General features: G+C 35.1%; 2 protein-coding genes and 1 non-coding gene across 3 annotated transcripts; 2 read left to right on the top strand and 1 right to left on the bottom strand.

Annotated features, from left to right (window-relative positions):
- The first annotated feature begins 1,839 nt into the window (after positions 1-1,839).
- Positions 1,840-4,410, top strand: LOC132111316 (syntaxin-11-like). Its single transcript, XM_059518498.1, has 2 exons — positions 1,840-1,953; positions 3,105-4,410. Exon 2 carries the CDS (start codon positions 3,110-3,112, stop codon positions 3,989-3,991), a length of 882 nt encoding a protein of 293 aa, XP_059374481.1. The 5' UTR covers positions 1,840-1,953; positions 3,105-3,109; the 3' UTR covers positions 3,992-4,410.
- A 2,962-nt stretch (positions 4,411-7,372) lies between these two features.
- LOC132111315 (utrophin-like) lies at positions 7,373-25,048 on the top strand. Its single transcript, XM_059518497.1, has 15 exons — positions 7,373-7,797; positions 11,026-11,156; positions 11,240-11,396; positions 12,309-12,420; positions 13,860-14,122; positions 16,593-16,671; positions 17,513-17,573; positions 18,011-18,072; positions 18,246-18,320; positions 18,966-19,167; positions 20,432-20,517; positions 20,801-20,958; positions 22,926-23,092; positions 24,281-24,392; positions 24,803-25,048. Exons 1-15 carry the CDS (start codon positions 7,663-7,665, stop codon positions 24,941-24,943), a joined length of 1,941 nt encoding a protein of 646 aa, XP_059374480.1. The 5' UTR covers positions 7,373-7,662; the 3' UTR covers positions 24,944-25,048.
- On the bottom strand, positions 8,134-8,216 carry trnal-uaa (transfer RNA leucine (anticodon UAA)). The gene has a single exon. It is a non-coding gene; the product is annotated as a tRNA-Leu (tRNA).
- Positions 25,049-25,348: the final 300 nt, after the last annotated feature.

Below are 25,348 nucleotides of genomic sequence, written 5' to 3'. Positions count from 1 at the left end.
CAAGCAAAACCCTTACTGTATATACTGTACATAACACTGTACATTATAAGTGGTACGACAGTAGTGAAAAATAAAAGTTTCTTGATTTAAGATTTCCAAAGTGATTGGATTCTAGGTTAAGATGTTTCTGTATTACAGGCCCTGATGGACAAAAAATGTCACATTAAAAGGTTCAAATTTCACTTTGGATGTAATTACTACTAAAATGTTTATCAACCACAAAGAAAAGTACCTACTTACATTTTCATAAAACTACTAAATAAACAAAAAGTAAATAATGAACACATGGATCAGACCACAAGCATACAGTACTTTCGGTATATTGTGGATGCTGTGGAGGCAATGGTAAACTAAGCTATAGACATACAATTATACAATGTACGGTATAATCAGCCTGTATGACTGTAGTATACATGACTGCTGTAATTTAGTTGACATTGGTTTGCATTGGTTTTAGGCCTACAGCTATGATGCAATCACAAGCTGAGCAGAAAGCAAAAATCCCTGAGACCCTGAGAGAAAGGAAGGAACCACGGTACAAAGAGGAAACCCAGACTCTTCTGGTCAGCCTAAATTTAAAAAAAGCACAGGAAACAGAAAGAAACAGCAATGCTCAAACAAGTGTTCACAAAAATATAGAGTAAAGAGAGCAAAGAGCAGTAACTTACAGATTTCACACTTCAGTGAAGTTTAGGCCACATGGGTCTGAGAATCATTCATTATTCATGCTCTACTGCCATCATGTGGTGTGTGCATGAACCAAACTACCAATTGCTTCTAAGATTACACAGATAAACATCTGATTGTAAAATCATCTTGTGTAAAGTATGTTATCTGGCATGTGCACACACCGCAGAATTGTGTTGCTTAGTATGGCTATCATGTTGTGCAGAAAATTTGCTATTTCACTTCTGCTTTGGACATGATTACTGTGACACATCTAGTTTTCTGTTGGTTCTAGAAGTAGTTTTATAACAAACGTAAAACCACCCAATAGAGTTAGAACACCTTATGTCACATTTATGAGCCTTAACACGTTGTAATTCTGCCAGACATTGATAATTACTGAACTTTAAAATGGCTAGCAATATACACTTTGGAAATGGCTTGTATTTTGACCAATATCTCTAAAATTCCCTGTCATGTGAACAGAATGGCTGATGTATCTAAGTTATGATTTAACCAGGCCTATAGATCCGCTCTAAAAAGTCAATTGTTTAAAGCATAATAGATCAATAGGCCTATACCCACATACCTCAGAGGACAACTGCTTTGGGTATCTTGTTACCAGAGAATCTGTCGAAATATTTAGAATTAAGGGGTATATTAAGAACCAATTAATAGTTTGTCTCATAGATTGTCAGTCATGGGTTAAAGACAAGAACAAAGCAGCATAATTTGCTGTGTTTTTGGAAAGTGGCTGTAGGTTTTTATGTTTTTAAATTAGCAATGACAAGTTAGGCTCCAGCACTGCCACAGTTATAAACTGATTTTTATTTAACTGCCTTGATAAAAATAGAAGTGATTGATTTTGCACTACAGAATCAGCCACTGGATCTGCGATGTGAACTGCAACGTGTGAGGTGAAAAGGTTAAATGATGGGAAGGGATTTTAAACATCAGTCTTATGATAATAATTGGAGGAAGGTGTATATTTATATATTAATAAGGGGGAAAAATTACTATGATAAGCTTTTTCTAGATTCCAAAGGTGACCACAATAAAACTGTACTATTACTATGGTAAATGTTTGCAAGGTTACTCTTTATTTTAAACACAAGAGAGTTAGTTTTGAATTTATCGGAAACTCCCAGCAGTTAAAGTCAGTCTGTCATTTGCCTGCAACGTTATTTCCGGCGACGATGTGACCGGAGAGGTGATGCGCGACGCGTTAGTAAACGATAGAAGCTCGCCTTGATAGCGTTTGCACTGAACGAGGGGACATGAAATAAGGTAACATGACAGTTTATGTATCATATTAACTCATTTGAATCCGATGCATACGTAAAGTTTGTCTCGAAGTTGTTTAGCGAAACGTTAAATCAAACGCTTAAGTTACTCCTGCGTTCGCCTGAACGAGGAAATAAATTACAGTATGATTGCGGAGTCTCTTTAAAAATTGTTCTTCTGTTTTATTCAAATTAGACTAAATTATGATGATTTCTAGACTTTTTTTTTTTATTTCTTAAGGAAGTGAAAATGAAGATGCTCATGCAGTTATTTTTTTTTTCTTCACCTAAATCGAGAAACTGAATAATTGTTCGCAATATCAAACTGGGATACAGTCAGCGTTTATTTCTGTGATTGAACTTGCTCACATTATAACGCTTTTTATATGTAGCTACATTGTGCACCGATGTAATGCATCAATGTTGACTTTACATCCGGGAAAAGACTAGACGATCTTAGATCAGTTGCACTTGTGTTGCTGTTGCTCGTGAATGAGACCATAATGCGTTTACTCCATTCAATTCAATTCAATTCAAGTTTATTTGTATAGCGCTTTTTACGATACAAATCATTACAAAGCAACTTTATAGAAAATTAAGTTTCTACAATATTTAGTAGTAGCTTATAAGTGGTGATTGTCAGTTTATGTGCATATGACAGGAATTTTCAGAAAAAATCATACAAGACGTAGTCAACCAGACGATGAACATTATTAACAGCAATTATAATGTGATTGCATAGCAATATTTAATAGTTCTGTATGTTGTTTCAGGGTTACTCCAGGACTTTAGATTTAAGCACTTAATCATGTATTTGCTTTTATTGCCTCATGGTGTTCAACCGAGGACTTAAGGAAAGTCCCCACCCTTTTTATTTGTTGGTGACCCATGGGGTGGGATTTGTGCAGCATCACTGTTGCCATTGTGGTGACCAACTAAATGATAGATAGATACTTCTGCTCTTATATTTAATTCAGGCTATTTTCATGGCGAATGGTACTGAAAACCATCAATGAGAGGTTTTCAGGCCTATATTGCGAACAGTGTCTGATTGTACATTGATTGTATTTGTCTGCATGATGCAGTAAAGATCTCAAAGCCTGTCATGTGTGTATTCAAACTGAATTTCCCTCTGGTTTAATCTTTATTCGCCAGGAAAGATGAGAGACAGGCTGGTTGAACTGGGAGATGTTCCCACCAAAGAGCACAGAGAGGAAGACCAAGTAGACAGCGGAGAGGATGTGGACAGCTGTGAATTTGAACAGCATGCGGTGGTGTTCGAGGGCGAGGACATCATGGAGGACGTTCTTAGAGAAGCCCAGTCTATCCAGAAAGAAATCACCCAACTCCGCGTGGAGGTGAAAAAACTGGGCAAGCAGAACACGCGCTTTCTCACCTCCGTCAGACGCATGAGCAGCATCAAACGTGACTCGAACTCGATCGCACGCAACATCAAAACTAAAGGGGAGAAACTGTATGCTCGGATACAGAAGATGGATGCACTTTGTAAAGATTTGGAGAAGAAACACGGAGCTCATTCAGCTTTGACACGCATGGTACGCGGCCAGTTCATCTCTATAACGGGTTCTTTTCATGAGGCCATGAATGAGTACAACAGTGCTGAAATGGTGCAGCGGGACAACTGCAAGACTCGCATCCAAAGGCAAGCAGAGATCATGGGTAAAGAAGTGACTGGAGATCAAATCGAAGAAATGATCGAGACAGGCAAGTGGAACGTGTTCTCTGACGACTTGCTCACAGATGGGCGAACTGCACGCTCAGCGCTCAATGAGATCGAGAATCGCCATAAGGAGCTTTTGGAGTTAGAGAGTCGCATCAGAGACATCCATGATCTGTTTTTCCAGCTGGCCTTACTAGTGGAGGAACAAGGACTCATGGTGAACAACATTGAGGCCAATGTACATGCCACCCAAGACTTTGTGGCCAAAGCCACAGCTAAGATAGGGGAAGCTGTCAGATATAAGAAGAAAAACCCTTGTCGACAGCTCTTCTGTTGCTGTTTTCCATGTTGCAATAAATGAACTCAGTGTTGCCGCCTTCCATTTCACATAAGCCATAGCATATTAAACAAACAACAGTCTTGCATGCTAGTGTTAACCATGTCATGTGATGTGCTCTGAAGAGACCAACCAATGCCCAGTGCCTGCGCTTGATGGTTGTTATTGTGAAAAAATATTGTCTGCTTGTAAACCACAGGAGCTGCAATGCAAGTGAGCTGAAGTGATACTGCAATCTCACTGCTAGAAAGTCGCAGGACATTGACTTGATGTGTAAAAGATATTAAAAAGGAAACTGCAAGTAAGAAGTGTTTTACGCCCATGTACAGTGCACAAGCAAATATTATACAGAAACATGTTTTACTGATGAATCTACTGCTTTAAGGTACATTTGTGTATGTATGGTTTGTTGCATTAATTTAATAAATATTTTTATCTTTTAATGCATTTACTTTTGTTTGATCACCATATCGTGCATGTAGTGTTCCTCATTGGAAATTTGTGAAATACATAGTATTGCATTAGTGAAGGTTTCCCAAGTTTGAACGTTACTTCTGCAATATGACTGGCAAAAAAATATTGTGTAAAAGTGGTTTGAATACAAAACCCTGCAGTCTTATTTATTTGAACAGAAACTGAGAACTGTTTTTCCTTTCTGTACATTGTTGCATTTTCATCATAAATAGTGTGAGAAATCGATGTCTTTTGAGAAACACATTTACATGCAAAGGGTTTAAGTCAAGAATAATGCTTTTAAATCTCTTTCAGGTTTTCCAGGAGGGGTTTGAACCCACAACAATGTTTGGATCAAGTCCAACACCTTTACCACTCACCAGCCGTCTGGGTCTCTGGATGGTTTCCCCCATGGGGTTAATGCATTAACCAAGCATAATAATTTACTAAGCTGCTTAGTCACTTTTTTATCTGTTGGCTGCATATCTACATTTTCTCCTCAAGTGAAACATGTAGATAGTATTGCTGTCAAATGATTAATTGCGATTAATTGCATCCAAAAGAAAAGTTTTTGTTCACATAATATATGTATGTGAACTGTGTATATTTATTATGTGTATATATAAATACACACATACAGTAAATATTTTGAAAATATTTACATGTTTTTATATATTTATATTCTTATATATTTAAACATAACATATTTATCTTAAATCTATACGTGCATTTGTTGTTATTTATATATAAATAATAAATATACACAGTATACACACATATTATGTAAACAAAAACCTTTATTTTGGATGTGATTAATCGTTTGACAGCACTAGTATATAATGAATAGAGTTTAAATATTAGGAAGTCCTACCACCTACAAAAGCATTTCAAATACTTGTGTGTTTTACCAGGAGTGGGGTTTGAACCCATGTAGATATTTGTCCATGGGATCTCGAGTTCAATACCTTTACAGCTCAGCCATCCTGGTTATTGTCAGGGTCAGTTGGCCTCCAATTGTTTTTAATAACCACATCTACCAAAACAGATTCTTATTTTAAAAAAAAAAGCCTTTCTTCAAACTAAGTAGTTATGATGTGTGTCTTTTAGAGTGGTTTCTAGTGGTGTATTTGGGGTCAAAAGTTTTACATTCTTGTCTTGAGGCTTTTTGATATTTCTGAAAAAGAATTAAGAGCACAATTAGGAAGTTTAAACTATAATAATCCTCCATTGAAAATTTATAATTTTATGCATTTGCATTTGGTTGATTTTCACAGCAAGAAGTGTAAATTGGGCTTAGACTGTTTAAGAAGCTATATTATGTATTAACTAAGTGTGTCCCACCAGAGTTGTGGCTTTTGGGTCAGTCATTGCCTAATGGATAGAGAGTTGGATTTGTAACCCAAAGGTTGTGGGTTCAAATCTCCGGTCCAGTGTGAATCGTGAATAACCAGTGCTCTTCTTCACCCTCAATGCCATGACTGAGCTGAGCCCCTTGAGCAATGAGCCGCAACAATAAGGAGTAAATTTGTTGTTCAGATCAATACATTTAAAATTTTCTTAAACAGTCTAAAGTCTGTTAAAAGAAAATATTTTAATCTTTCTTCTGTGGATTTTGCATGTGATGTGATGAGGCCTACAAGATATTGTAATTCACTTTGTAACTACAGTTGGCTCTGCATCCATGTATGAGAGGCCAATAGCACGAATGCACCTGTATTTATGAATGCCTTCGTCCCGTATTTCTATATAATGAGCGAGTTACAAATGCACGGAATGAGAAAAATAAAGAATTGAAATATTATTTACAATCTTTTAGAGCCCTCTATTGACAGTCACATTCACAACAGTGGAAATGTGTTGCAATGTTATACCACTAGATGTCAGCATTGTATTTTTTTGTCTCAAGAGAGTCACGTCTTACACGAAACTCAAGTAACTGGACTACATATTGTAAGCAACTGAATAAATTATAATTGGTGTAAGATATGGCAATAACTTAACTGTTGGTATGTAAACAAACATGCTCTAGTAGCTTTTGATAATAAAACACGTTTGAAGTGTTCTCTCTGCAAAAATGTGTAATTATTTAGCAAAACAAATTATTGCAAAAAGCTGGGAATAATTATTTTGGCATTTTAGTGGAATTGATATTATAATCTTGTTATTTTAGTTTGTTTCAGGATTACTTCTCAGAAACCTGATCATTGACAGTCATGCCTATAAACATGATACAAATGCATTTCAAACACTTGTGTGTTTTACCAGGAGTGGGGTTTGAAGCCACAAGGACATTTGTCCATTGGTTCTTAAAACAACTTAATTGTTGTTGTTTTTTTGTTGTTGTTGTTTTTTTTTACAAGGAAAAGGCTTTTTAGTGACATTCTAAAAACATCAACTGTCATTTTTTTTAAGAAAATGTAAGAATAAACTTTATATTGTTAGTAAATCAGGCTTTTGTTCATTTCAATTGGCATTGCATTATACTATGTATATGCATTATATATAATATTTTGCCCCCACAATGAAAACAGAGTTTTGATCATAAAACTAAGCATTTAAATGACATCTTACTAAGACAAATTATTTGGATATATACAGTGGCAACTGATATGTACAGTATGTAAGTTGATTGCTACTGTTAAAGATCTTATTGATTTACATTATAAGCTATCAGAATTTAATCTTACTTTGTGAAAAATATGACAAACTAAATGCTAAGATGTTCTGAAATCACACATCTTTTTATTTAATACATTTTGCAATGGAAAATATTGCATTTTGACTGTATAAGGCTAATGGTCCTTATTGTATAAAACAGTCTTGTTGCTGCACACTCCCCAAATCTCTCTCTCTCTCTCTCTCTCTCTCTCTCTCTCTCTGCCACTCACTCAGACTCTCATTCTCTCGCTCAGCATCTTCTCATCCAGACAGGGAATTTTTGCTGACAAGGAAACAAGCTTTTGCACCGTAGTCCAACTTTCAATCTTCATGGTTCTGAAGCACTCCTCTCTTCATTGTTCAGTCTCCCTTTGAAGATTAAAGCAGAAGCCTGAAGACAGGACATCTCTTGAGTTGGATCTTTGTGCTGGCTTTGTTTGCTGCTTTGGAGAGGCGGTTTCTGTAGTTCACACTTGCAAATGACCTCTTAAGTTGTTGGACATGCTGTAGGGGTATTTGGATACACGTTCAAAGCCGAGATTATGTGCTAACTGTGCAAACATCAGGAGTGGAAATCCTTTAGGATGAGAATCTTAAACAAGCCCAGCAGTCTGAAGATAATGGCTATGGTGAGATCTTCACTGCAGAAAGTGATGCTTTTTCTACAACACATCCAAAGAATGGCTGTCACGTCACCCCGTTATCAGAAATTGTGCAAGGTAAAGAGTGTTTGTATTAAACTACTTTGTTTATATGAATGTAAATTTTATTCAGATCTGTTGATGAATGTGTGTGCATTTTGGCTCTCAGATTCTCAGTCTTTTAGAGGGTTCGGTAGCATCACAAGAAATTAAAAAAGTGCATTAACCCAGATTTAAAGTTCAATGATATTGCAAGCAGAAGGAACTTTTATAGTTCATTGATTGACTTCATCTGGAACCTTGTCCAGAAAGCCACAGTTGTTTATTCTCTAAACAGGTATTGTATTTTTTCATGTATTATACAGAAATTTGCATTTCAAACTTTAATTTAATCTCTTTGAAAAGCCAGGTTTCTACCAGGAGTGGGGTTTGAACCCACGAGGACTTTTGTCCACTGGATCTTAAGTGCAACACCTTAACCACTCGGCCATTCTGGTTACAGCTCTAGATCCAGTTGAAGGACTTGATTACTTGAATCAGTGTTTGATTATGGGTTGAATGTAAACTCTGTAGTGCTCTGGCCCAGCAGGAATCAAGTTTGACACCCCTGTAGTCTGCAGTCTCATCAATTACACAGAGATTAGTGCATCAGTGACATTATATACATGTTTGGCTACTCTGAACAATACACTCTCAGAAAAAAAAGGTACAAAAGTTGTCACTGGGTCGGTACATTTTCAAAAGGCAAACCTTTGTACCTAAAGAGTCCATATTGGTAGCATAAAGGTGCATATTAGTAAAAAGTGTACATCGTGTTATCTTCACACGGCATTTTTAAAATGTATTTCATCAATTAAATAATGAAATATTTAGATAATTAATTTTGTATTTCAGTTGGAACCTATGCTGACCGTTTTGATCGCTTACTATCTGAAGCAGGGTTGTCCTGCAGGACCTGAGCCACACAGAGTTTTGTTCCAGTCCTGCTCTAATACACATACCACATAGTTTTCAAATAAGCCTGAATGACTTTATAAGTTGGATCAAGTGTGTTTGATTAGGATTTAATCTATACTCTGCAGGGCTCCGAACTGGATTTTGACACCCCGATTTGAAGTCTTATCAATAACACAGAAGTGAGTGCATTGGTCACATTATATATATATACATGTTTGGCTCCTCTGAACAACACTGATAAGTCAGCACTGTTTCTCATAATGCTATCTCATCACAACAACCCAGCATTACTTCTCACTATACTTCACAGAGAAGATTACTTAATTTCATTGAAAACTGTTCAAACCCATGAGGACATTTGTCCAGTGGATCTTAAGACCAATGCCTTAACCCCTCTGCCATCCTGGTCCCACTTGCACTTGCAGAGTCTTTTCTTCTACGGTTTCAAGAAGACTGTTGTTCACAGAGAGATATTGTATTATGCAAACTTGCAGCTGGCACCATGTCTTTGAGACAGCAAGAATATTAATGCATAGACATTTATAAACTTCTTCTTAATGTCTTCCTCACCACAAGTGTGCCAGTCTCTGATTTCTCTGACTAAAAGCAAGCTTTATTGCTTATCTCAAAGATGCCAAGTTTCACGACTCTTTGGAAAGACTAAGGATTTGTTATATTTATTAGGTACATCTCTAAAAGCATTTTGTAGGCTTTTACAAACATTTTAATTGAGCCTTATAGTGTAGTCTCTATTTGGAATAAAATGGATTAAGGATGAAAAATAAAATAAATAAGTTGTCTCTTAAACTGCTTGAACTCTCTTGCCTGTTAAAGGGGTCATGAATTGAGAAATCAACATTTACTTGAGCTTTTGATATATAAGAGGTTATCTTACTAAAAGAATATTGCTGTAGTGAGGGTAGGTTTAGGATTAGGATTGGGTTTAGGAGTAGGTTGGATTACACTGTGGATCGAAGGTAATACATTATCAGCTTTCAAATATTAACCAAGGATGTTTACAGTTCTATTAATGAATTAACTTTCCACATACAATATGTAATGGAGTTGTTCAGTTTATTGTCCTAACACCAGGAAGAGTCTTTTATGTTTTGATCCAAGCACAAAAGTGATCGAAGGGAAGATTCCAGTTCATTCATTTCACATCATATTGCTCGGAAATCCGTCATTTGCTGTGCCATTGTACTTATAAATAACTTGGTGAATGCTCTAATATGAAAATGTTGACACTGGAAATCGCAGTCTGATAAGGGTTAGACATTTGTACCTCATTAAGGCATGCACACAAAATTGTAATAAATCTGATCAAGCTATTTCATGTTTTTAGCATTGTTAGTAGTAACAATTATGATGAGTGTCATTTTCCTTCATCTTTCCCAACTCCTCTTGTTAGCAGAACACATATTAATGCATTTCAGCATAATAAGCAAAGCATCCATCTAGCATAATGACTTTCCTTGGCTGTATAGCATCACTTTGACCCAAAGAGAGCTACATTTTTCTGATATAAACCAATCATTCATTATGTCTTTGGAGGCTTTAAGGAAACTGTCACCATAAATTGAAGTTTTATGGGTAGGAATTACAGCAGACTGTTGAAGGCAGGTGAGGTGTGTGCAATTTGAGGTTATAGCCTACTTTATTTTGTAAGTAGGTGTTCTGTCAACCACAAATGTGTTTTGGAACCTGATTGTTAGTCATGCATTTTCCAGATTTTGTGACCTTGCTTTAAAGAAATAGTTCACCCAAAAATGAAAATTTGCTAAAAATGTACTAACATTCAGGCCATCTAAATTTGAGTTAGTTGATTATTCCTTTATGGGAAGAGATTTGGAGAAATGTAGCATTAACACTACTTGTTTACTAATTAATCCTCTGCAGTGAATGGGTGCCGTAAGAATGAGAGTCCAAATAGCTGACAAAAACATCTCAATAATCCATAAATAATCCAGTCCAGTCTTGTAAAATGGAAAACTGCATGTTTAATTATCAAATTAAAAACAAATGCAATAAAGATATTGACTCTCATTCTGACGGCACCCATTCAATGCAGAAGACCCATTGGCGAGTAATGTAATGCTAAATTTCCCCAAATCTGTTCTGATGAAGAAACAAACTCACCTATATCTTGAATGGCCTGAGTAAATTTTCAGCAAGTGTACATTTATGGGTGGACTATTCCTTTAAACACTTATAGAGGCAGAATAATTTTCTCTTCATTTTAGTCCTATTTATAGGACACACAGACCAAAGGGACGGACACTTAGAGTCTCTTGAGATTGGTTTGAATTGGTACAATTTCAGCTTCTGCATGCTGTTATTTCTCCTCAGGACATTCAGACAGATGTTGATACTCAGACTGATCTTCCTAAAAGGGCTCTTGGGGGTCAGATCCCGAATACCATGGCACAAGAGCTCGATAAGTTTGGAGATCTGGACCACCTTCAAATAGCCTCGAGAAGGTTTGTGCAATATTTCCAGCAATATAAACAAATGTAAACCTCCAATGTCCTGAACTTTCCTTCCAACTGCCATGTTCTTTCAGAGAGTGTTTCGAGGCCAGCGTGGAGAAATGGACAGGACTCATAGCCATCCTTGAAGAGCTTTGGTTCTGGGTAAAGCTGAAGGATGAGGAGTTGACAAGGCAGAGGCCAGTGGGAGAAGATGTACATACTTTACTGCAGAAACAAGGCTACTGCACGGTCAGTCACGGTCACACAGTGTGTGTGTGTGTGTGTGTGTGTGTGTGTGTGTGTGTGTTCACAGGTTAAACTAAGAAAGGCATCTCGAATTTTAAGGACCATTAAACCTCACTAGTATGAGAGCTAAACACTTACAGTCCATTCTGAGTGATGTAGTCATAATAGTTATACATAATGTCTTAAAATCTTCCACTTTATACCCAGCACCTCCTCCTGTGCATGAACAGACATCTTGCAGTCCTTTGATAATATAGACTTTTCTACTCTAATAAAAAGATACAATACAAAATAATTAAACCCCTTGATTACTGTTCCTCAAACAGAAGCTGTGATATAATTTTGTTTGTTAATGCTCTGCTGAATTATTGTTGTCCTTTAGATGCACAGCACTGTTTATCGTTGCCGTTTTAATTTACTGGATTAAAACATTGCATTGTTTACATCAGTTGCAATAAGTCTGTCTTGACAAACAGACCTCACATAATAATAGCAGTAAAAAACATTATAAAGTTTTTTTATATATAGTGGTGATTAAACAGTATTTTACAGTTATTTATTGTATTTATTCCACATATACATTTTTATATGCTAATTAGAGTCTACGGCTCATTATTGCATGTGGTTTGTTGGTCTTGCTTTAACAGTTAAAAACCACACAGTGTTCATCAAAAGTTTTCCTGACCACAAAACATATTCCATCTGGTTCAATGATTCTGTTTCTCAGTTCGTCACTTTCAGCTTAGCTCATGTTGGATTTATACATTGCTTTCTGATTGCTTTTTCGAGTAATTATATCTCCAATTTCACCACTTCTAAACTGTCTGGAATGAGATGTAATGAATGTCTAGCTTTATCTCTGTGATTTAGTTTAAAAGTCACACCTCTGCATCTTTAATGTGTTGTTCGACACAGGCCTTGCACAGCGAGTTGACTGGACGGAGACAGGATATGAATCAGACATGTCTGCCTCTGGCTGTTCATCCTACAACAATGGAAGTCCAGAGCAATATAGAGATGGCTTCAGGTAAGAGACTGCTATATACCTCCCAGAGGAATATTTTATTATAGCGGGTTTTCTTTCATAGTACAGGAATTGTCAGTTATGTTTCATATAAGTATCAACATACTCATATAGCAAAGCTCAGATAATTTGGTCTTGGGAGAATTGGATAAGAAAAAAAGAGTTCATGTTGAAATCTTTTGATTGCAGGCTTTGATGTCTTGGCAAATCTCTAGACAGTTTGAAACATTGTTAAGATTCCTACTTAAACTCTGGAGGGGCCAGATGTGAGATTTATGGGGTGTTTTTCTCGGGAGAAACATCTGAGAAGCAAAATTAATTATATTACTGCATAGGAGAGATAATTCACATATTACAGAGGTCTTATTTGAGGTGTTTTGTGTTTTTTAAACAAAAAAAAGGTTTTATACAACATGAAATGCACAACATTTCTTTATGTATATACACTACCATTTAAAAAAAAATTGAGGTCAGTAATATCTTATTTTAAAATTTTTATAATTAATTGTAAAATATACATTTTCAGCAGCCATTCAATCACTACCATTCAAAATTTTTCAAAACGTAAGATTTTTTAATGTTTATGAAAGAAGTCTCTTATTTACTTACCAAGGTTACATTATATGATCAAAAACATATATATAATATTATTACAATTTAAAATAGCCATTTTTACTTCAGTATATGTTTTTCTGTGATGCAATACTGAATTTTCCGCATCATCATCATTCATCAGTGTCACATGATACTTCAGAAATCATTCTAATATGATGATTTGCTGCTGAAAAAATATTTATTATTATCAATGTTATATGTATATATAATCTTTTTTTTTTTTAGGATTTTTACTTTTGTTAAATTTAATGCATTTTTGCTGAATAAAGGTCCTAAAATAGGTAATAAATCCTACTGACCTTAAACCTTTGAGTGCTAGCATACATTAAACTCTGTTGTCCTCTGTTGAACACACTTTGTTGCAGTGATAGATTTCACCAGTCAGTCTGATTTTGTCCTCAATTGTCTGTTTCTATTAAAAATGCCACCATGTGTCACATTTTATGTATATTGTCTTTCTGATGCATCTGCTGTGTACAAACATCTGACAGACATCTTCCAGACGTCAGTTTTACATACATTTTAAATCATAAGCTTCTTAAAGGCATCTTCTAAAGATCTATTTGACTTTTAATATTCCTATAGATGTATTGCAGATGAGCAAACACTCAAAATAAAAAAATAAAAAACATCTTGCAGATGTAAATGCAGATGTCAAATATACGTCTCCGCGATGTGCATGGGCTGTTAAGGACGTCATCATGGTATGCAGAAACCCACAGATCGCTAAAAAAGATGCTACTGTACATTAGGGATTAAATAATCACTTTAAAATGAGATGATGACTCGTTTGAGGTCATTTGACTAAAGCTGCCTTTTACTTACAGCGTTGACCGTCCAGGAGGAGAAGATTCATCAGCTGGCTCAAGTGGTTCAGGACCAGGCCTTCGAGGTTCAGCAGCACTGGGAGCGGTTCAGTGCTCAGGCCACCAGCTGGCAGCACGAGGTTGACTGGGCTCTGGGGAAACTTCAGGACCTCCAGCAAGCCATGAACCAACTGGACCTCGGCCTGGCTGAGATGGAGAATGAGAGCTGGCACTCTGAGGAACACAGCATGGCCAACTGTGTGCTGGAGAACGTGGAAAATATTGTGAGTTAAAAAAAAAACCCCGTTAGTTAATGCAATTACTTAAACCTACTAATAATGAGCAATCCATTTCATACTGTATTAATCTTAATCTGGTCCAATAAATATTTTGTATTAGTAAATAGATATTGAAATCTACATTTAGAAATAATCAGTAATTAAAAATGAACAAATTAATTTTCATTGTTAATTTTATCATTATTTTTTTCTGAATGAGTAGCATATAGTTTTCCTATTTCTCGTTTCACAATTGTTCTTCAAAATTTGTAATGCCTGATTTCAATTTAAGCTTAAACATATAAGACAGATTTTGTGTTTTTTGTTTTGTTTTTAGGAATTTTGCTCTATTTTAAACTCTGTTATTATATGTTTTTTAAGACATGCTTTACTGCTCAACAATTAGGTATATAATAAGCATCTATTTGAGAATATTAAAAGTTACTATACCATTGAGAGAAGAGAGAAAATGTACTCTTGTACTACAGATATCAGTGAGTTCACTCTCTAGTCTTCACTTTTTTCCAGTTTGACCTCCACAGACTTAAAACTGCATTATGCACTTTGATATGTGACAGATAGCTCATCCCTCATGTCTCATGTGATGATCAAATATGAAGTTTTCTTTGTAATTTTAGCCTTGAATAGAATAAGGCAGATCCAGTGAAAGATCAGACTGTGCAAGGGCATTTCAATAAATATGTCAGCAAGCCGTCTCATGTGAGTAAATTCATCTGTTTGATTGAACGGTTACTACAGGTCAGATTAGGTAAAGGACTGCATGCACACAAGGCCATCAGACTATAGCTCATACAACATCAAACATCAGGGTCAAGATGGAGTTTCATTGGCTAAACTTTGAGATGTGCAGTAACACTGTCTGAAAAAACATTGCAGACTCTTTAAGATCTATGCATCCTTGATAATGCTAAATGCAAATAAATATACTCATATGAAAGTAATCATTTAATCACCCTCAGGTTATCCAAGATGTAGATGACTTTGTTTCTTCATCTGAACAGATTTTGAGAAATGTAACATAACATCACTTGCTCACCAATTGATCATTTGCAGTGAATGGGTGCCATCAGAATGAGAGACCAAACAGCTGATAAAAACATCAAAATAATCCACATGTAATCCACACCACTCAAATCCATCAAATAAGACTGCATGTTTGTAATAAACATGTTCATCATTAAGAAGTTTACAACTTCATGCGGTTGTTTCTGGTTAAAATAAGACTCCTCTATCCAAAATATGGAAAAGTCATCTCATCTTTGAATCAGAAGAGAAATATGCACAGATGAAGCACCTTCAACAAACAAAAACAGGTCAAGATAACTTTAATGTGAGAGGACAACAGGTGATGGACTTTTTCACTGGAGGAAGCGTTATTTAAAGTTAGAGGTTTAAAGTTAAAATGCCTTAATGTTGGATTTGTCTCTTACACTCAGCTTTCCACTTAAACATTAACTGATGGACTGGAGTGTTGTGGATTACTTGTGGATTATTGTGATGTTTTTATCAGCTGTTTGGCACCCATTCACTACAGAGTATCCATTGCTGAGCAAGTGATCCAACGCCGAATTACTCCAAATTAAGAAACAAACTCATGGTAACTGATCATTTGAGCCGGCTGGCATCACACTCTGAAATGCTCATAAGATGCATTTCAAACCCCAGCGTTGACTTTGAAGAATCGATTATTTTTAATCATGCATTAGGATCACTGAAACCACACGGAGTCCAGTTTGTTTTTGATTGCTGCTTTATATCGTAGCTTGATGAGTGTGTGACTGTCATGTTATTTTGAGGATCCTGTGGGCAGAAATATTGACCCTACGTATCGATCTGGGCAGCTGGAGAACATAGATAATTAAGCTGCTACCTGCCCAATGACGCCCTTGGGCCTTATTTCACCAACACCTCATCAAACCACAGACAGGCTGCTGCCAACTCATTTTTGGAGTGCGAACAACAACATTTTTCACTCCAAGTGAGCATCTTGGGTTTTCATGTAATAGTTTTATTAATGTAACTAAAGGAGTTGCACCATTTGTGCTGTTGGGATGTGGCATTGTCTGTCACACTAGATGAAAAGGGCACTCATTATATTTTGGCAGAGATTTGTCTCCACAGACTCTTGAAGGCAGGCGTGTTGGATAATGAACATCTGTTCATTTCTGAAGTGAAGTACCAGCGATTACTTTCTCATATCCTCAGAACAATGTCTTTATTTTTTTCCAGACTGCCCCCTGCTTAGTCATCTCATAAGATGAAAAAGCCTTTAAAGCACAGTAATTTCCCTCTGATCTGAGCTATCATTATGTCTCCATTGGAGGGGTCTGTTTCGATCAGTGCATTATGGTCTGATAGCACAGTAAGATGTTAGGCATCATTTTCTATCTTGCCATCTGGTGTAGTCATAATCTTGATTGTTTGAGAATATTTTTCTTTTTCAAAATCTTATCAGGGGATTGTGGGTAATCAGCACCAGCAGTTGCAATGCTCTCAAACAGATAAGAGAGATTTCTCCCATGACTTCTTGTCTGGTAAGTTAGACATGTTTTTTATGCATTCATCAGTATTCCCATAGTCATAGAAAATCTTTATAATTTTCAAAAATGGTGATTTTTAGCCCTGTGAATTTATTAAAAGTAACTTAATAATTTCTGTAGTGAATACACTGCCGTTCAAATGTTTGGGGTCGTTAGATTTTTCTCTCAGCAAGGACGCAATAAAATTGACAGTAAAGACATTTTTAATGTTTCTAAAGATTTCAATTTCAAATAAATGCTGTTCTTTTCTATTCATAGAAGAAAAATAATTATCGTGTTTTACACAAAAATGTTAAGCAGTACAACAATTGTCAGCTTTGATAATACTCAGAAATGTTTCTTGAGCAGCAAATCAGCATATCAGAATGATTTCTGAAGGATCACGTGACTCTGAAAACTGGAGTAATGATGCTGAAAATACAGCTTTGATTACAGGAATAAATTACATTTTAAAACATACTTTAATTTCTAATAATATTTCCAAATGCAATCATTTCTACTTTATTTTTGATCAAATAAATGAACATAAGAAATTTACTTAAAAAACAATACAAAATCCCAAGCCTTTGAATGGTAATGTACATTTGTTTAGTTATACTCAACTTTGAATTATTTAATTGGATAGAAATGGCTCTTTTGGAGAGCAATTTCCCATTAAAAAATATGTATTCAGTCAGCTGAAAAAGTTCTGAAAAATCACTGGTCAAAAAGTGGGGAAACTCTGATTTGTCACAAATATTTTTTATTTGTTCCACTATACAAAAAAAAACTTTGTTGGGTGAAAGTTATTCAAATGTCATGACTTTATCTTTGAAACCTTCTGTCTCCCAACCAGTTTCCGTTCAGTTCCCTTGGCAAAGAGCTGTTTTTCATAACGGCGTCCCTTATTATATCAAGTGAGTTTTGTTTCATACGCTCTCATCTCTGCTATGACACATCATGCACTTCGTGTGATTTCCCATGTGCTCAGTTTTGCATCAGAATGAAGTCATCCAACAAATTTTCATCTATTTGCAGTCACCCTTACTAAAATGTATAACAATAATTTCCTTCAGAAATCATTCTAGTATGCTGATTATTGTTATTACAAATGATGAGACCAGTTGTACCACCCAGCATTTGTTTGAATTTTTTTTCAGCATTTTAAATGTCTTTAATGTCACTTTAGATCAATCAAATGCATCCTCACAGAATAAAAGGACTGATTTCTTATATATAAAAAAAATCTCCTTCAAATAAGTGTGTCTCCAAATCTTTCATGCACTTAACAGACACCAAAATACATTTTCCATTAAGGTGAACTGATGTTTAATTAATATTAATTATCTTTCAGTCATGAGGAGCAGACCACCTCGTGGGATCATCCAGAGATGACACAGCTATTTCAGTCAATGGGTTTGTTCTTGTTCCAGTCAATCATTGTCAAGTGTTCTGTCTTTCTCTCTGTGTATTTCACTAAACATACAAAATGTGCAATATGCATGCTTTCTTAAATTTTCCTCATTATTTGAACTTTTCTTACTAGTAATATTTACATCCAGCCTTCATGTTTTACCCTCGATATGCAGCTGATCTGAGCCATGTGCGTTTCTCTGCTTACCGCACAGCGATGAAGAGCCGCCGGCTACAGAAAGCCCTCTGCTGTGAGTGATAACTTTTACTTTCCTGATAAAAACAGTTCAATGGTTCTTCTGTTGGGGATTTTGTACTAAATATCATATTTGTGTGGACATTTATCAGTGCATTGCTAATTACTGTCAATGTGGAAAAACCCTTCATCACTTCTCACTTGAAATGACTTTTGGAAGTAAACAGATTATTGCAGAAGACAAAGGCAATTTTAACTCAAGCAATCTTGAGCTCTATCTGCTAATTTTGTCAGGACGTTTCTGGTTGTCTAACTAGGAGTCTTTGATCTGCAGCTGGAGTTTTGAGAGCATTAGAGCCAGAAAGCCACCCGCTGACAGCATTAGTACAGTTCAAGCTGTGCAGAAATAGCCTTCAGTCAGGTTAGCCGGATGGTGTTTTTGGTAACAGCAGCTGATTTTTGCTTCATATCTTCGGATGTGGGTAATGTTGAGAAAGAGTAGTTGTTGAAATGTATAATTGGTTGCAAATCTGATGAATGCTGATAAGAAATATAATTTTTTGCTGCCTTTCCATTAAGGCATTTTCATTACACAGCAACGGATGAGTTACGCTCCGGTGACTTTCATTAAAACACGCTGAATGGAATTCATTGTGGAGGCAGAAATGAGTGCAGATGAAAATCTGTCTGTCTGTTTCAGTGGACCTTTTGGAGCTCAGCATCGCCCAGAGTGTGTTTGATCAACACAAACTCGTGCATAATGGACAGCTACTGGAGATTCCAGGCATCATAAACTGTCTCTGCACAATCTACCGTGAACTTCAGCAGATGCATCCGGATCTGGTTAATGTGCCTCTGTGTGTGGATCTGTGTCTCAACTGGTTGCTTAAAGTCTATGACAGGTCTGTATGGGTTTAATCTTTAATACAGTGGCCCTTAAACATATTTAGACACTTAAAGGAATAGGTCACCTAAAATGAATTTTTTTTTTTTTTTTAAATTCTCACCCTCAGACCATCCTAGATGTTGATGATTTTTTTATTTTTCGGAACAAATTTTGAGTAATTTAACATTACTCACCAGTGGATGCACTGCAGTGAATGGGTGCCGTCAGAATGAGAGTTCAAACATCTGATAAAAACATCACAACAATCCACAAGTAATCCACACCTCTCTGGTCCAGTCTTGTGAGAAAAAGATGCATGTTTAATAAACAAATTAAAAAACAAATGTAATAAACAAATGGACTCCCATTCTGACAGCACCCATTTACTTCAAAGGGGGAAATTGGTGAGCGAGTGATGTAATGCTAAATTTCTCCAAATGAAGAAACAAACTCATTTACATCTCGGGTGGGCCGAGGGTAAATACATTTTCAACAAATTTTAATTGATTGGGTAAACTATTCCTACTAGGTAACACTTAAAACTGTATTAATGCATCCAATAACTAAATATTTGTCATTTATCAAATAAAATTGAAAGAAAGAAAGTGGCATTTATTTCCCAGCATAATCACACACAAAAAATTGCTTTAAAATGATAAAACAAAAGATATACTTTTTAAAAAAACGACACTTTTTGTCACAGTTTTGTCCATAGGGCAAACAAAACTTATATCTTTATATTTTTTATATCCAATAAAAGTTTTTTATATTTTTTATATCTAATATTTTATATAATGCGATGATGATATATACAGTTTTAAATCTGAATAAATTTTCCAATGCTTTTTAGTGCCACTAAATGTATGTCTCATGACCTCTAAACTATTCCATTCAGTCTCCTCTCTAATAGTTGTTCTCATACATATTTGATGTAATGCTTTTTGTTAATTTCTTTTGCAGGCCTAAAGCAATATTTCTATTATTGCCAAGAGGACAAGCTGACACAAAACTGATTAGTAAAGACATACAGTGTTATTCCTCAAGATAATATAAAATAAGCAATTTAATCATTGCATAAGTGTAGCCAGAAGGTTGAGCCAGAATTCAGTGTGTTTATCGCTGCAACTAACATCCCAGTTTTGTTTGCAACAAATGTTTTTAAAGCAAACGGCAAAATAAATGGCATAGAAAAGTATTTTAATATCAAAAACGCCTGTTCAGATTGAATTGATACTTGGCCACACATCACTTTCTCACTTTTTTATTTATTTTTTTATTAGTGACAGAAGTGGAAAAGTTCAAGCGTTGTCCATGAAGATCGGCTTGTTTTCTCTTTCAAAAGGACCTCTAAAGGATAAGTACAAATGCAAGTGCTTTGATACTGAATAAATGTGGCATAAAATAGTCTATCCTGCCCTCAATTTAGAAATGAATTAAATTATGTTGGGAAACCTTGGCTTCTTTCCTTCTCTTTAATGTCTGTGCACAGTTTCACTGCAAACTTTGATCTCAGTGACTCAGACCTACTGGGAATTGAATGCAACACTGTCCTTGCTGGGGCTCCTACAAGGACATGTATGAATCAGATCTTAAGTCTAAAATCATATCCTGTGATGTTCTTTGTGTTTCGCTGCTGCTGTCCTCAACAGATCTGTTCGCTGAGGTGGCCGGCGCTGCAGGCGTCTGTAACCAGAGACAGCTGGCGTTACTGCTACACAACAGCATCCAGATCCCACACCATCTCGGGGAGGCCGCAGCGTTCGGAGGGGGTAACATGGAGCCCAGTGTCCGGAGCTGCTTTCAATATGTGAGTTAACACCACTGTAGGCTAAAACACTAGATAATGAGATCTCTCTCTTCATATCTTTGGACCAGGTCAAATTAAGACCTGTGAGTATCCTGACAACTAGTATTATTTCAGCATTATTTATAGTTTTATTCATATTTTGAATAAGCTTTTTTTCAGCTATCCTTTTAATTTTAGCATTTTTTTTTTTAATTTTTTTGTTCTTTTGTTTTGTTAATTCTAGTTTTGGTTTGTTTTATTTAATTATAGCTAGTCATTTAAGTGATCCAACTTGAATATATTTCAGCAAGTTGCTTGGCACTGAGATTAAATCGAGGTCAAACGGAGACTGAAGAGTCAGATTTTTCTATTTATTTAGATTTAGTTTTATTTAGATTTTGAATTTGAATTAGCTTTTATTTTTATATGATCAGTTGTCATATTAAGTCATTGCATGTCCTGTGGCAGTATTTTTTTCTATTGAGGTTTAATTTACTTTATTTTTAGTTCTGATTAATTTTAATTACTTGTAGCTTTAACTTAAACTTATTTCTTTAAATTGACAAATTATTAAAAATCAAACTGTGGTCTAATGGAGAAGAATTAGTCAGATTTGTCTTATGAGAACCAATGTTATTTTTATATTTTTATAGACTATTATGGGTTCTTTTTTAATTAGCTTTATATTTTCAGTTATCAGTTTTAATGAATTTGTTATGTGCTTTTGTCATTTTTAAAGTGGAGTTTTCAAACATTACTATATAGGCTTCAGTTACTTTAATTTCCATTTTAGTTTTATATTCAGTTCTGTTTTAGTTTTTATTTATTTCCCGTTAGTTATTTTAGTGCTTCAACCTAAACTTATTTCATAAACTTATTTTTGTTGTCTAATATTTGCATTTAATTTGATTATATCTTTATTTCAATTAGCAAAATGTTATAATAGATTTATTTGACAAGCTTGCTGAGAATTTTAAATATCAACATTTTAAAATCAAACATTTTCAAAAGCATGCACTTAAAAATCAGATTCTTACAAGGCCAAGAAACATCGGCACAATATATATATATATATATATTATATATTATATATTACATATAATATATATTCCATTGGACCTTATTATATGACCAGAACAAACTACTTTATTTACTGATGAAGTGTAAAAAAAAAGACAACGTTTAACAAAAATTCTTACATGCAATTTAATGAACAGGATTTTATGATACATAATTCAGGTGTGTGAGACATTATGTATTCCTAAAGGACGCTGCTGAACGCATGCTCAGATTTGTTTATTTGGGGATAGGGGCTCATCATTACACTTGACTGAGTTTTGACATATAAATAAATGATGAGCTCAGTTATAAGAATGGCAGGCCTGTCAGGGGATTTACATTGCCACGTTCAGACGCTTAGCGCTCGATTCGAAAGCTGACGCACAAGCTACCGAGAGATATTTAAATGAGATCCACTTGATTTGTGTGCACGCGTTCCCATAATATCACATGATGGAGTGCTTTATGATGTGAACCACATCCGCTGGTATAATGGAGTATTTATGAATCCCTTCAGCTCTCCTGAAAGCCGTCCTGGATGGAGCCTCCAATACTTCACTGTTCTACTTGGGTCACAGTGTAACTCTTTTTATTTAATGTTGCATGTAATGAAAGACTCTTGATAGTCCTGCCTTAACTGGCCCGCTGTAATTGATGCATAACAGTTGTAGCAGTTTTAATGTCACGGGGAGACACAAATAATCACAATTGGGCCCATTTGCTTCAATTCAAAGTTGCTAATGGATCCCTTGCCCTCGGGCTAATAAGGTTGTGATGGGATATTATAGTTTTTGGAGTGTAGTTGAATACGCTTGTAAAATGATAAATAGACCATCTGAGTGCTTTTAGACTCAGACGGCTCCATTACAGTTTGTCGTGCAGTGCATTGTGGTTATGAATGAATGGTTTGTCTGTCGTCTGGGGTTCAGGTGGGCCGTGATGATGTCATTGAGGTACAGCAGTTTGTGGACTGGATGCATTTGGAGCCGCAGTCAATGGTCTGGTTGCCCGTCCTTCATAGAGTCGCCTCTGCAGAAACCGCCAAACATCAGGCCAAATGCAACATCTGTAAGGAGTGTCCCATGGTGGGCTTCAGGTAAATAAAGTGAAGTAGCTCTTAAAATTTCATTTTCTTCAGCAAAAGAGGGTGCGCAATCTTCAGACAGTGGTATTTGTCTACCTCAAAATAGCGTTTTAGCTATTAATAGCTATTATTATTATTATTAAATTATACAGTAAAATATATAATATAACATATAATAATATATAATGCGTCTAAACATAATTTTAAAACCGTGAAATTTGTGATTAAATTTTTTTTAACAATGAACATTATAATTAAATATATAAACAGTGTTGACATAAAATTCTATAACAATATATACTATTAAAATAAATGAAATAATAAATAACAGTAATCACTTTTATTATTATTATTATTATTATTATTAACGTTATTATTGTTATTTATTATTTCATTTTTAATGGTATATTTTGTGTTAGAGTTTTATGTCAGCACTGTTTATATATTTAATCATAATGTTCATTGTTAAAAAAATTATTAAATCACAAATTACACGGTTTTAAAATTATGTATAATAATATGTATAATAATAATAATAATAAAAGTAAAAGTCTTTATTATTATTATTATTATTATATACATTATTAATGAAAACAATAATAAAAACATTTTTACTTTTATTATTATTATACACAGTGGAATGTGTCTAAACATAATTTTAAAACCCTGAAATTTGTGATTTATTTTTTTATTTTTTTACAATAAACATAATTAGATATATAAACTGTGTTGAAATATACCATTCTATAACAAAATATACTATTAAAATAAATAAATCAATAAATTACAACAACAACCATGCAATTTTTCCCTTAAACTGAGATGTCATGCATATCTTATCTAACAGTTCTGAGAACATGATATTTATGCATTTGTTTTAAAAAATTAAGTAATGGTTCATCAATGTGTATCTTATTTGTGTGGACAGTGTCATAAAAGTCAAGTCACATTTAATGATATTGCACTTCATACAATACAGATTGTTTCAGAGAAGCTTCACAGTAAACAACAGGAAAATAGAAAAATCAATGTTGCCATAATTCCTAAATTATGAAACCAATTCAAAAGAAGGTATAAGCAGCTCTTCAGAAGACAATAGAATTATTGATCAACTCATATTAGTTCAGTGTTGATTCTTTTTAGTGTCAGGGTGGCAAAGTGCACAGCTGTTGGAGTGTTAAACATCTGTTAATCCTGTAGGTATCGAAGTCTGAAACACTTCAACTACAACGTGTGTCAGACATGTTTCTTCTCGGGAAGGATTTCCAAGGACTATCATCTCAGCTATCCAATGGTGGAGTACTGCACACCTGTGAGCATCTGGAAGACGCTTGTGTTTGGTTGTGTTTTCATAGTGGCGAATGCTTCACAAATTAGGAAGTGAATAGTGCACCCTAAATAATGTGGGAAATCTTTTATTCATTCATTTTTATACATTTTTTAGATATTGTTTTATAAAGTATTTTTTATTATTATTAATAAATATTATAATTACAATTAATAACTATATATATATATATATATATATATATTTAATTTGAATATAATAATATAATAATATTACATATCTACTTTATCGTGGGGGTGTGTCCAGGTGCATGAATATTTTATTTTGTTAGGATTTTTTTTCTTCAGATTTTTTTCAAGCCTAAACACTTCACCTCCTGCCACTGTAATTCTTCATGCACAACAGAACATTTCCCTACAGCCTCTCTGTTACAGACCACCTCAGGAGAAGATGTGCGTGACTTCACCAAGGTGCTGAAAAACAAGTTCCGCTCAAAGAAGTACTTCACCAAACACCCTCGGCTCGGCTACCTGCCCGTGCAGACCATCCTGGAGGAAGAGCATTTAGAGACGTGAGTTTTCCTAGTGGAAATGTTCAAGATCTTTTTGAGATCTCCAGATTTTCATCGGCCTATAATTCTTGTTTACAAAGTGTAAGTATAAACCGTATTTTACTTCATATTTTTATGTCTTGGTAATTTGACTACTTCCTGTCATCGCTCAGCCTCATGGGAATCATGTTTGTTAGTTTCTGTTTTGCTGAGAAGTTCATTAATTACTAAAGGTCTATTCATGTTTCACTCGAATGCTGGAACAGATAAGAGGCCGTTCACTCATGTAAATCCAGAGCTGCTGCTTTAACATCAATACACATATGCTGCTTTCCTCTCGCAGATGTGAATTTAATTACAAAAGCAATCAGGTGTCTGTTTAGTGAGATTGTGGGGGAAATGAAGAGACAGGACATTTATCATGTTCTCG

The sequence above is a fragment of the Carassius carassius genome, chromosome 31 (genome assembly GCF_963082965.1).
Source record: "Carassius carassius chromosome 31, fCarCar2.1, whole genome shotgun sequence".
In the NCBI taxonomy this organism is placed as follows: Eukaryota; Metazoa; Chordata; class Actinopteri; order Cypriniformes; family Cyprinidae; genus Carassius; species Carassius carassius.
The sequence above is the reverse complement of the archived record's forward strand: the minus strand, read 5'-3'. Positions and strand labels throughout refer to the sequence as shown.

What these genes read in the sequence shown, in the direction of transcription:
- LOC132111316 (XM_059518498.1), top strand. Translation starts at nt 3,110, where the DNA reads ATGAGAGACAGGCTGGTTGAACTGGGAGATGTTCCCACCAAAGAGCAC.
- LOC132111315 (XM_059518497.1), top strand. Translation starts at nt 7,663, where the DNA reads ATGAGAATCTTAAACAAGCCCAGCAGTCTGAAGATAATGGCTATGGTG. An exon ending in TTGCTTAAAGTCTATGACAG is followed by an intron (nt 19,168 to 20,431) that starts GTCTGTATGGGT and finishes TTTTTTTATTAG; the next exon opens with TGACAGAAGTGGAAAAGTTC. An exon ending in TCTAAAGGATAAGTACAAAT is followed by an intron (nt 20,518 to 20,800) that starts GCAAGTGCTTTG and finishes TGTCCTCAACAG; the next exon opens with ATCTGTTCGCTGAGGTGGCC.